Here is a 13033-nt window from a genome sequence, read left to right as displayed (position 1 = left end):
AATAATAATAATAATAGTAATAGTAAATGTTGAAATTAACACACTCTAACAAGGAACAATACTTTCATTACACAGCTTTCATTAATCTTAATGTTACAAATGGACTCTTATTTTAAAGTGTTACCATTTCATTTCAACAGTCATGCTTAAAGATGCACATCTTTAAATATATACACAAAGGTCATAGCATTAAAATTATATACATATGGATATTGTATGTATACTCTCACACTTTAACTTCTATTCTTGAACACCTGATGATTATCTAATCAAAATAAAAGCGCAGCGCTGAGTCTAGGAGAACTCCCCGGTATCACACACACTCTGGACGCGTCGCTTCAATTCGAGCAGCGGTCTAAAACAGTTTATTTAAATCACCAAACGGACACAAGTTTACTTCAAGAATGAACGAACAATGAGGCATAGATGAGTTTGAAGTTCGGTGTTTAAAAAACGGAGCAAACGGAAATAGAAAGCGCGATCTATATTATAGCTCTATAAATGAAGCATTAACAACAATTCGGGACAAATATAATGTAATTTAATGGAAAACTATGTGAATGGTGCGGCAGGATTTTCTGTCGGCTGCGTTTAAATCCGCGTCTGAAGTTTCCCGCTCTGTTCAGCGCGCAGTATCACGCGTCTAACCAAATAGCACGTGCTGTCAGTGATTTCAACCACTAGAGGCCACTCTCGTACTGTATAATGACAGCAGACCCTTCTCAGCCGTTCCAGCAACGTAAGCAACCCGGAAAACTATCGGCATGGATTTTTGCCGATAACCGATAGTTCAAAGCAAAAAACTATCGGTGCCGATTAATCGGCAAAACCGATACATCGGTCGACCTCTACTATTATGTATAGGGGACTCGTATTCATGCCGGAAACAACCGGTTGAAATTTAAAAATCTTAATGATAGATTTGTTTCTTACAAACACGCTGCTTTTCACAAGACATTAACTGATGGACTTGAGTGGTGTTTGGACGCTCATTCTGACGGCACCCATTCACTGCAGAGGATCCATTGCTGAGCAAGTCATGTAATGCTAAATTTCTCCAAATCTGTTCCCATGAAGAATCTTAACTCATCTACATCTTGGGTGGCCTGAGGGTGAACTACTCCTTTAATATAAGCAATGTTAAAATTAAGCAATTTTAGCATACCAATAAAGCTACTTAATCCAAATCAATGCAAAAGCAATGCTTTTGACGGTGATAGTTCATATACAAATCAAGACACTTACACTTTCTCTTGCGCTTGGCAGGGTAGCCACACTTCCCGCAGGTGGACTTCTGCAGGTGATATGCCTTGGATCCACATCTGCGGCACAGAGTGTGCGTCTTATTATGACGCTTACCGAAAGATGACGTACCCTTCGTCTGGAAAACACAATTCACATTACTGCTTAGATTTAAATGTTCTCATTCATACAACAGCAAACTGCCCACCTAGACAGCATTCATTCACATCCTGCTTTGGACACCATAACGCCCATAAGTGATGTCTATGCAGGCAGCTCCATAGCGGTCTAGATTCTGAGATGTTCCTAAATATGATGTCTAATTAGGCAGCTCACTAGGTTGTTGCCCTCAAGGTTATGAAGTTAGCTAAGTAAGTTTAGACGAAGATGCACACGTAGTATGTTTCAGGAAGAATAACATTGATAAAAAGTAACCAGAGACTATGACTTCCCATTGAACTGTCTAGGGAGGGAAGCACACTAGGATATAACGCACAAAAATGCTGTCTAGAAAAGCAGCTTATTAGGCTCCGAGACGCAGCCGAGTATGTTTGCAGAAACTTCACCATCTAAACTCATGCCACGAAAGTCACTCAGAAACACAACTCGCTTCGTAACGCTTATCCGACAGTTTTAGACATTCAAATGGTCCCAGGTATATTAGCATCCAAAACTACGTATATAACATTATTTAAAATGAACTCTTGGGAGATCGTTTCAAAGGTAACCGGTGTATTTCTCGAGCTCGTCGGAACTGAACGTGAAGGCTAAGCGACATGCTAACCGATAAAAATATAATCTAAAACATTTCACTATCGAGGAATCACAAACATAATAGATGATAATGAGTCTTGAATATATATGCTTGTGATATTATTAATGACACAGTGATTAACAACAAGCCATGAATCAGATGTTAGAGGATTCTGAAGGCAATGCCTTGTGAAACTCACCATCTTTCCTCAGAGCTGATTCGAAAGAGACCGGAAGAGACGCTGGTGTACCATTAAAACACCACCGGCGCGCTTTCGGTGCAACAACTAAAAACGTCCCCCTAGTGTTACACTGTCTATGGTTACACTGCGGACTTCTTCATTCGAGATGAGCATACATCAATTAGGCTATTTTAATTGTGACGAAGATAAAACGTATTTTCACCGTAATAATAACTGTTTTGGTCACAAAAAGATTAATTATAGAAATGCCATGTAGATTTATGATGACAAGATTTATTTATATATTTTTTTATATCATACTGACAACCATTATAGCCTACACATTTCCTCTTAAGCAAATCAATGTTCTAAACAGCTGTCTGTTAGTATAACTGAACACTGTACTAAACTGTAAAGGTTAGGTTTGGTGTAAGAGGCTAATTAGTTTAATTTAAAGGGGTCATATGATGCGATTTCAATTTTTCCTTTCTCTTTGGAGTGTTACAAGCTCTTGGTGCATAAAGAAGATCTGTAAAGTGCTTTTCAGACCGATGAGTTTTGTAAAAATCGACGCGTTTCAGAAAGGCGGGGCATAGAGGAGAATACAGTATGTACAGTATGTGGAAAAATAATGTGTTTTTTGAACCTTAAACCGCATAAACACATTTCATTACACCAAATACACCAAATAATGTTCTTTTTAGCAACATCATATGACCCCTTTAAAGACAACAGAAATCAGTGGAAAGCCCAGCAATATTTAATAACAATGTGTGTGTATAGTGTGTGTTATAGCTCTTGTGGGAACGAAGCCAGCAAGTTTTTATTGATTTGTCTTTTCCAAACGGTCTTTGCAAGGCCTCACAGCCAATGCCGGCAACCATAAACATGAATTACAGAGCTAACAAAAACGTCTGGGCTTAAATTGTCCCTGAGACCAAAAAAAAAGAAGAAAAAAAATATCCGAAATGACTTTCATTAGGCTGCCACAATCCTCTGATATCACTGAATGGAAAAACACTGATTCTTTCCCATGCAATTCCAGTCTTTGACCCTTTTGTCCCATATATGATGTCATTCCCTCAAATGTGATGTGAAAGATCAAAGCTTTCATTTAAAGGGGGATGTGTTACAGCATAATAGGGTTGAAAAGAAACATTTTAGCACAGTGTAATAAACATATAGTCTTGTTTTAGTAAACAATACACTGTAAAAAATGCTAATAATTTTAACAGAAAAAGAATGCGACTGTAAAAAAAATTTCTAGGTTCTTTATATATTGAAAAAGTATATAGTATTAGATGTGCCATTTTATTGAGAAAAAAAAACACTGTAAAATTATGATTTTTGGAAGTGAAAAAAAGTATAGATGATTAAAAAACTTTAATTAGGCTAATGAAATGAATGATGAATGGTTAAATTCTGTTTGTCATGATATATATAATATATAATGACAAGGGCGTTCAAAAGTCTCTGTGTGACACATCACTTTAATCATATTTTATTTAAATAGTTCCTCTTAATAATAATAATAATTCTTTGGGCATTTTATTTATTATTTAGTAACACTTTGCAATAAGGTCACATTAGTTAATATTAGTTAACATTAAGTAACAATGAAAAATACTTCTAAAGCATTTATTAATCTTAGTTGATTCCAAGGTTTATTAACATTATTAAAATCGAAAGGTATCTAACATTATTTAATGGAAGTGAGTTAACATTGACAATGAACAGTTAATGAACGTTAACAAAGATAAATAAATAGCTACTGTAACAAATGTATTGTTCATTGATAGATCATATTAGTTAATGCAGTCATGTCATGTAATGTACAATAGGCTATAATATTATTGTATTTAGCCTAGTTAATGTTTACGGCATTATTTTAATATCAAGTTATCATAATGTTGTTTTAGCTTAAACATAATATAATGTCCAACTATCAGTGCAAAGTCCAAATTCGTCCTCGTGTAATTGCAGTAACTGACCCCGCATCACATTTTCTATGCTTTCATTATTGGTTTGATACCAGCCCGAGTCTGCAGTCCCTCCCTGCCGCGCTGGTGCTGATGAGAGGGAGTGGAGCGCGTCACAAACTGACGCTCTCCGCATTTGAGACGCGCTTTCTGCAGGAGCGTCGCGTATTGCAGGTTATGCGAGATTTACTACACGTCCACAAATAGACGATTGACCTCATTGGGCAGTTGTACTCTCGCTTTAACTGATATACTCACGGGCAGGTTGCTCAAACGCGATACTGAAGCGAGAGGCAGCTGCTATGGAGACCGAGAGCGCATCGGTGCCCGTGAGGACGGTAAACACGCGCGGGTGTGACTCAATGTGTCTTCTGTAGGGCAAACGCGACCGTGGGTTTCTCTTCTGAAGGATGGGCTACTCAGATCCGACAGCTAGTAGAGATCTGTTAGGAAACAGATCCTTGTGTTTTATTTTCATATGTGCTTTTGGACTGGTCACCTTATTGCAGCAAATCCTCTATGGCAAGAACTACATTAAAAGGTAAGGTGATTAATTTATTTAATAGTGCATAATGCAAAAAAAAAAATGCAATGTTCTATGAGGGCATGTGCAAAATAGTCTTCAGCAATTAATCTTAGTCATGTTTAATTGCACCCATATGGCTCCAAATCTCTTTTAAACTTAAGCTCCATTAAATCATGCCATACACAGTCCCCTGAATGACTGTCTATGCAGCGAGATGCTTAAGTCTGTTTTCTTCTTCCTCTGTGTTTATTTTTCTCGTCTTAATTTGTTTTTTCTACCTTCAGCCCTTTAAATAGCTCATACATCTTGCATAAACCTGTGTGTGTGACAGCAAAAAGCCATATATTGCAGAATTTTATCATATGCAATTGTGTCAGGCTGTGAAGAAAAACTGGAAGACTGTGATGTAGCCTTCTTTGCATGAGCACATAGCCTAGATTCAAGCACTAGAAATTAATTATGCATTTAAGTCATGGTGGTGTTTAGTAAGATCCGGATTTCATGCCTTTTTTGGGGCCACTTGCATCAAAATGACATCATACCGAGAATAAGTCCCGGAAGACGGTGAATCATTTTAGTTTTTTCGGGAACGGAGGTAAGCAGAGTGAGATGGCTCAGCATTGCGAGGGTGTTTGAGTGTGTGTGTGTGTGTGTGTTTGTCAATGTAAAATGGCGTCTCTCGTAAGAAGCGCCCCCAGTGCATTATGGTTCCTGCGTCCCAGCAGATGCCCATATGCTGAATTAGAGCTTTCTCACACTCCCACCTGAACCCCCCTCTTGCGTCTAACACACACTCAGGATTCATGACATCAGAGCCTGACGGCTGCGGATCGCATGAATGCTGTTCTGTACCCCGTATCTATTCTGCTGAAGTGGAGAGAAACAAGTGTAGGGGTGGGTGAGTGCTTTTGGCTCTAACTGCAGCTTCAAACCCAGCAATGAGAGTAAATGGACACCAAATGGAGACTTTTGACAAAAAAACTCTAAACCTCATGTGTGTTTCCTTAATGTTTCAGAACAGCGAATGAAAAACTAAGCTCAGATTTCCTAAGAGCCCATTGTGAAAATTAACTCAAAACCAATCAAATGAACTCAAAAAGTCTCAATATAAAACATTTATCTCCCAAGGCTAATATTTCTGGGTTATGCTATATTTTTAGTGGTGTTTGCCAAGGCAAATGCTATTTGCTACTGATAAATGGACAAATGGTAATAGCTATATATCCAGTTAAGGATTTGACCAAATCTCAAACCCTGCATGGCGAAGAATAACAAAAGTTCCTAAATCCCATAAACTTGAATAGGGTATCAAGCCATAAAAAGGCGTATTATAAATGAAGTGCTCCTTTGACTTGGATCAATAAGCAAACAACAACCTGACAACCATCTAAAAAAAACCTAGCAACTATTCAGAACACCTTAGCAACCGCATAGAAATGCCCTGACAACCATCCCTGCTGAAAAAAACAATAGCAACCCTCACAGAATTTATAATGCTTTTAATGGTTATAATGGGAATTGTGTTGGTTTGGAAACTGTAATGGTCCTTGTGGGTCTCTACTGGTATTTGTCACCTTCTATTGGTGACAAAACCTCTAAATTCTAATAGGATGGCCAAACACACCACAGATAATGGTTTTAATGGTCAACAGTTGATGATTTGTAATGTTTATAATGGTATTTAGAACCATTAGAACTTCTATGATGGTTTCTGCTGTTTTGGAACCACATAGTATTGTGGTGAGTCATGCCACCATGCTTTACATATTCAGAATTTAAAAAATTAAGCAAATATATTTTTCATAATAACTGTACTTTGTTTGAATACTGAATACTGAATATGCCTCTTTTGTTTTGACCACAAAATAAGGCAGATGTGAAAGAAAAATATGGAAGGTGCTTCGTGCTATCGAGTACTTGCGCATGCACATTGTTACTTACTTGGTCAGCGTTTACTGCGTCTGTTTACGGCAGACGCCCAAAATTCTAAAAAGAAATACTAATTCATTCGAGTTGAGATCATGAATGTGTTGGGGTAAAAATACCATTCAAGATAACGGTAAGAAAACAAGTCTTTATTTTAAATTAATCGCGCGTCCCATACTATCTTGATTAGAAAACATTCAGTGCAAATAGTATAGTCTGATTAATGAACAACAGACTCTTATGAACCGATTCTTTTTAGTAAATTATAAACACGCCACTCGGATCTTTCAATGAATCGTTTAAAGGGGTCATATGATGCTGCTCCAAACAAAGTAGTTTCGCTTTCACAAAGAAACAGCGTCACACACGGCGGGCTAGAGTGAGCAGAGGCGGGTGGGCTTGAGAACTCTTAACTTTTATAAAGAATATCTCTTTGGATTTAAGACTTTAGTCTTTGCAACTTTACAGATCTTCTTTATGCACCAAGAGCTTGTAACACTCCAAAGAGAACGGAAAAATTTAAATCGCATCATATGACCCCTTTAAAATCGTTCTTCAGAGAGGTTACTGAATCATCATGTGACTCATCTTTTCTTTATTTTTTCTTTATAAACAATCAATAGTCTAAATATGAAACATTTCTGCCCAATAACCAAGTTAAAGGCTATGGGTTTTGCTTTCTTTTTTTTTCTGGTGTTTGCCAAGGCAAATGCTGTTTGGCCATCTGGCATATAGGGCGTTTTCCCGGTGGGTCGACGCATGCAGGGACAAATTCTGTATTGGCAGTGTAAACCCAATCACAATGCAATATAAATATTGCTTCTGTAAACACGATGTTACCAGAGGCCAGAGACTGGACACAATAAAGACAGACACAAAGAGGAGAGAACAGATGCATCAGCAGAGAAAATACTGTACAGGCAGAGCAAGCTCGAAATATTGGAAAAACATTTGAAACATTGAATCTGAGGTGGAGGTTTATAAGAATTTATTGCTAAATGGCCAAATTAGGATTATTTGAAAGTCTGTTTTAATGACATATAACACATAATTCTTTCTACCGTGCCTTTTTATGTATTGTAAAAGTTAAAAAAATGTTATGTAATTTGAGAGAATATAGAAATATTTAGCCAGTCCTGAGCACCACTCACATTTTCTTCAGAATTTTTAGGAGAAACACCTGAGACGCTTAAATGAAACATGATTGAGCACACAGTTAAGTCTTGCGTGCTATGAATGAGCAACATCTGAGTGATAAAGTTTATATAGCAAACACAGTCCTTGCGTATGTGTGAGCATGAGACAGTCAGAAGTTATTTTGATATTTACACCTCACATTAAAGCAGTGACAAACACATTTTTATTGCAGCTCAGGTACACGCCAGCCTGGCTGCCGCTGGGAGACACTGACAAATGCGTGCATTAATAATGCAGCCACAGAAGGGAATAAAATCACTGAATAAAACGTCCTTTTAAACGCTCCTGCCAAACTTAGAATTATTAAAAAACACTTTATGCTGGACTTGGCCTTCTAATGTCATTGCAATAAGTCTTAAAGCTGTCGGGTTGGCGCAGAGTTACAACTAAAAATAAAACCGCACTGAACTGGCCAGGACAAGAGGTGAGTGCTGCATATACAGACGTTTGTGCGTATGAATCAAATACAACAAGGTTATTTTATTACATTTTCCTCCTAGCTCTGATTACACTGGTGCTAGATTTAGGATCAGCTTCTGCAGTCTTGTGCCAGGCTTGAAATGTCTTCTTTGTCCTGGAGATGTTGATTGGCTAAGTGGCTGTGCCATGCAGAAAACGTATTGACATTTAGCTACTACTTCAGCTGTGACCTCTTCATTATCTACTCGACTGCAGAAACGCATCTGTCCTTCATATCCACCTCTCTCTCTCTCCTCTTCGCATTAGCAGCTGAGTTTGCATTTCTCGTTGAAGAGCTGATGTCCACATTAAACTGATGCTTTTAAGGACATGTAGAAAAATGGATGTGCATGTATACAGGGAGAACTGGTTTAGGACAGCAGAATTCATCTTAAAGACTTCATGAAATCAGAGTTCTGTAAGCTTTGAAACAATTTTGCATGCTATTGGACCAAAAAAAACATTTTTCCAGTATTTTTTGTCCCAATAAAACGCTGAAACGAACTGACATCGGTTTAGTAAAATTTGTCAATTTTGTTCTAATACATATACTAATGCAAGTTTTTTTGAATCCTACACTCTCAGAAAAAAAGGTACAAAAGCTGTCACTGGGGCGATACCTTTTCAAAAGGCACACCTTTGTACCTAAAGAGTCCATATTGGTACCATAAAGGTACATATTAATACCTAAAGTGTACATTTTAGTACCTAAAGTGTACATATTAGTACCTAAAAGGTACAAAAGTGTACCTTTTCAAAAGGTACCACCCCAGTGACAGCTTTTGTACCTTTTGTTTCTGAGAGTGTAGTTACATATTCATCTTTTTATTATGCTTTTACAATATGTTTTAAGACGTCAATGTCTTGTCTCCCAAAACGCCTGTAAATAATCTGGATTATTGCAATCCCCCTTTTTAGATTTTGCCAGTGTTTTAATCCAAAATGCACTGAAGACAAAATGAGCACCAGAAAGATTACTATCTAGAAATGTGCAAAATAAGATATTCAACATCTGTCCTCAGTTTTAAATACTATATACACTAGCGTTCAAAAGTCTGGGGTCAGTATGATGGATGAATTAAATTGATCAAAAATGACAGTAAAGACAAAAGATACAGATATATATTTCCAAAGAAATACTGTTCTTTTGAATTTTCTATTGATCAAAGAATCCTGAAAAAAAAAAAACTATCTCCATTTCCACAGAAATATGAAGCAGTACAACTGATTTCAACATTGATAATAATCAGAAATGTTTCTTGAGCAGCAAATCAGCATATTAGAATGATTTCTGAAGGATCACGTGACACTGAAGACTGGAGTAATGATGCTGAAAATTCAGCTTTGATCACAGGAATAAATTACATTTTAACATATAATCAATCAGAAACCAGATATTTTAAATTCTAATAATATTTCACAATATTACCATTTTTACGGTAGTTTACTGTAATAAATGCAGCCTTGGTGAGCAGAAGAGACTTCTTTCAAAAACATCTTATTAATGGTAGTGTATATAAATCATCACTCTCTATTCATTGTTTTCCATAATTTATTGTGACTTTTGTAACAGAAAAAATGTAAGGTGTGTTCAACACTTGTTTTTTTTTTTCAAGGTTTGAGCCACACTTCAAAATGTATGAATGTCTTTGCATTAGATAACAAAATAACAAACCAATTGATCTTTCATTTAAGGAAAGCAAGGACAAGCAGACTTGATTAATTAATAGCAAAAATGGCTCAGAAAAATGTTGTGAGAAAAGCAGATTCCACTTGGTTTGATATTTTTGTCATCTGATGCAATGACACAGAGGCTTTTTGAAGTGTCTAAAAACTTTTGGCGACACTGTACTTGTGAACTGCAGCTGATCTGATGGTGTTTGCTGTTCTGGATTGCTTCTTTGTCATGAAGATTATCAGTGACACTCCTGACATCATACACCAGTTTTTACATTCTTTGATTAAACCAAACCAATGAAAAATTTTTACAAATCAGTGTGTGTTTGACATTTTCTGCTGCCTTGAACAAATACATGAAACCTTAAACGACCTGCCTCATTTTCTCACTAGTGGGCAACAGTTTTCCCGCCTCAAAGGATTGGAGGTGGGCAACTGGAGCGGGCTCATTAGTTTCCCCGATGACGGAGGGATGAAGCCGGCCAGAAATGGGAGGAAAAGGTACAAACCAGCAACCTCTCAACAACACCACCAACACTCTAGAGAGACAGTGAGAGAGAATGCCACATAGACAATGATCAGCCGCTTGCATGTCTGGACTGGAGACACATCCAATCCCATCAGCCAATCAGACGAGCAGAAATAAACAGCTGTGGCATCTAAAACCAGGACTGATTAGAGTTTCACTTTTAGATTTCCAAAGGCAATATTAAGCACAGCGATGATCGCTTCAGGACGTATTTTTTCCATTCGCTTTCTCCAAAAACAACCTGATTGGAAATTAAACTTTGATATGAAACAAAAGAAATTGAAAAAAGTTTGAAAATCTGAGATTTTTTTTTTATAAGTGTGTGGTTTTGATCACAATGGAATACTATCTCACTGCATACTGTACGATATACACTGTATTCTAGCAAAAAAAAATTTGGGTTAAAAATAGTAAGTGAAATCATTTCCATTCATATTTTCTTATGCAGTATTTTTGTCTTGTTTTCCAGTACAAATATCTAAGCATTCTTAAATCAAGATACATTTACTTGAGAAATACCACGGCTTAAGATAGTCTTGCTTTCTGAAAAATCTGTCAGAATTAAGTGAGTTTATGCTTAAAACAAGAACAAATAGCTGCCAATGGGGCAAGAAAAATAATATTGTTTTCCCTTTAAGTTTTATTTTCTAACCCTATTGGCAAATATTTTCTCTTTACAAAGTAGCATGCTAATTTGTATCACTAAATTTGATTTTGTTGCATTGCATGTTAAATTTAGCAAGTTGCATTCAATTATGTCGGAAACTATTGGGGTTATTTTGCATTTTAATTCAGTTTTGTGTAGAAATACATTTTCCCATGCAGTTTGCTTTATAGCATGTTATATGCACAATGAAAAGTACATTAAGCATGCTTTTCTGAACAAAGCCGCTGTACTTAAATGGGAATGAACTACTAATAATTGATTTTAGGTGAAAATACTATGTTTTCAATTTATTGCAACATTCAAATATGTAAACATTATATTACTAAATGTTAAAAAATATATAAATAATAATGTTGTATTATTGTTGTAATTTGCATTTTAATTGCACATTATATGTGCGCCAAAATAGTAAAATTAGCATGCTTTTCTGAACAAAGCCACTGTACTTAAATGAACTATTTATCTCAGAAAGCATTGCAATGTATATAAACCAATTAACTATTGATTTTAGGTAGAAACTACTATGTATTCAAAGTTTATTGCAAAATTAAAATATGCAAACTTTATTAAATCAAATGTATTAAATATTATATGTTATAAAAAATTATATATTATGTGCATAATTTATATCAATTATATTTGAATTATATACAGTGGGTACGGAAAGTATTCAGACCCCCTTAAATTTTTCACTCTTTGTTATTAAGGGGGTCTGAATACTTTCCGTACCCACTGTATATAAATGTGTATAAATGATATTTGAATGATATTATAATTGATATTATGTTGTATGGAGGAAACGAATGGGCTTTTTACATTGGGGAACCCTGCTCTTGTGCTTTTTTGTGCTTGTCGGTACTGGGACAGGAACTGAAGGGTCACTGAACTCTAAACCTAATCCACTTGTATGCATCTTGACAGATGTGTCCGTCAGAATTTTCAGCATTCTGAGGCTCAGAGCTCCGTAGTTATTCCATCTGGTCTGAGAGGGTCCGACTGCTCATGCTCAGGGCTCAGCGCACCACCGCTCCGTTTGTGCATGTTGTCTGCAACCTTCCATCCGCCCTCAGCCTTTGACCTTTGACCCCCATCACCCTTTTCCCGGCTCCCTGAGATTGGGAGGCCTCCCTTGTGTTCCTCTGGATGTCATGGGTCCCTGTTTCTGTGTCCCATCATGCATTTCTTAAACCCCTCCACACCTCACCTGTGTGTGTCATGAGCACACTTGAGTGTGTGTGTGTGTGTGTGTGTCTGTGTGTGTGTGTGTGTGCACGCAAACGGTTTGTGTCATGTGACTGGATTCCCGCTTGCACATTGCACCACCTCTCTTTGACCAGAAAGATTAATTTTTTTCTTTTACGGTTTTTCTTTTCATTTAAATGATCACAGAAGATTGTAATGTGTCGTCGGGGGTGTTAGACTGATCACACATAAAGAGCGCTCATGATTACCCAGTGTGCACCTCTTCAGGCTACAGCACAGTCACATGTCATGACGTCACTCCAGTCAGAGATGTATGGAATCGCTAAATGTTTCATTCTTTTTCTATCTGCCTTGTTTTTCATGCTCCTTCACTTTGTTTCTCTCTTTTTTTTTCGTCATTGCTCTTCATTACAAACCATTATTTTAATGAACTAACTCATTTTTAATAGCTTTGCTCCAAAACCACTAAACAGCATCTTATTTATTATTATTATGAAATGCTCAGATTTGTATTTTACAAATAAATTATTGCAATTATTGCAAATATTTAAATAATAATAAAATAAAAATATTTTGAATAATTGTTGTTTTTATTATTATTATAAATAATAAGTATAATAAAATTCAAATAAAAATGAAATTAAATATTTTTGACATAACAATAATAATATATAATACAGTAGTATTATTGCA

General features: G+C 36.4%; 2 protein-coding genes across 4 annotated transcripts in view; one reads left to right on the top strand and one right to left on the bottom strand.

The window, feature by feature from the left end:
• Positions 1-2293, bottom strand: part of LOC107705959 (60S ribosomal protein L37) — a 4115-nt gene extending 1822 nt beyond the window's left edge. The window contains exons 1-2 of the mRNA XM_016509492.1: positions 2196-2293; positions 1246-1381 (exon numbers count right to left, since the gene is read on the bottom strand). Of these exons, the coding sequence (XP_016364978.1) occupies positions 1246-1381; positions 2196-2198 (139 nt within the window). The 5' untranslated portion in view covers positions 2199-2293. The remainder of the gene's footprint in view (positions 1-1245; positions 1382-2195) is intronic.
• A 1985-nt stretch (positions 2294-4278) lies between these two features.
• LOC107705967 (alpha-2,8-sialyltransferase 8E-like) overlaps positions 4279-13033 on the top strand; it is a 16709-nt gene continuing 7954 nt past the window's right edge. Inside the window, exons 1-2 of one of the 3 annotated variants that reach the window (XM_016509502.1) lie at positions 4279-4697; positions 10335-10442. In XM_016509502.1, coding sequence (XP_016364988.1) covers positions 4567-4697; positions 10335-10442 — 239 coding nt within the window. In that variant the 5' untranslated portion in view covers positions 4279-4566. Of the gene's footprint in view, positions 4698-4881; positions 5581-10334; positions 10443-13033 lie in introns of those variants that run through there. The other 2 variants (XM_016509503.1, XM_016509504.1) reach the window with 2 other exon arrangements.

Source organism: Sinocyclocheilus rhinocerous, unplaced genomic scaffold (genome assembly GCF_001515625.1).
Source record: "Sinocyclocheilus rhinocerous isolate Xijiao unplaced genomic scaffold, SAMN03320098_v1.1 scaffold1045, whole genome shotgun sequence".
Classification (NCBI taxonomy): domain Eukaryota; kingdom Metazoa; phylum Chordata; class Actinopteri; order Cypriniformes; family Cyprinidae; genus Sinocyclocheilus; species Sinocyclocheilus rhinocerous.
Note: the sequence above shows the minus strand (reverse complement) of the source record. Positions and strands in the feature narration are given on the sequence as shown.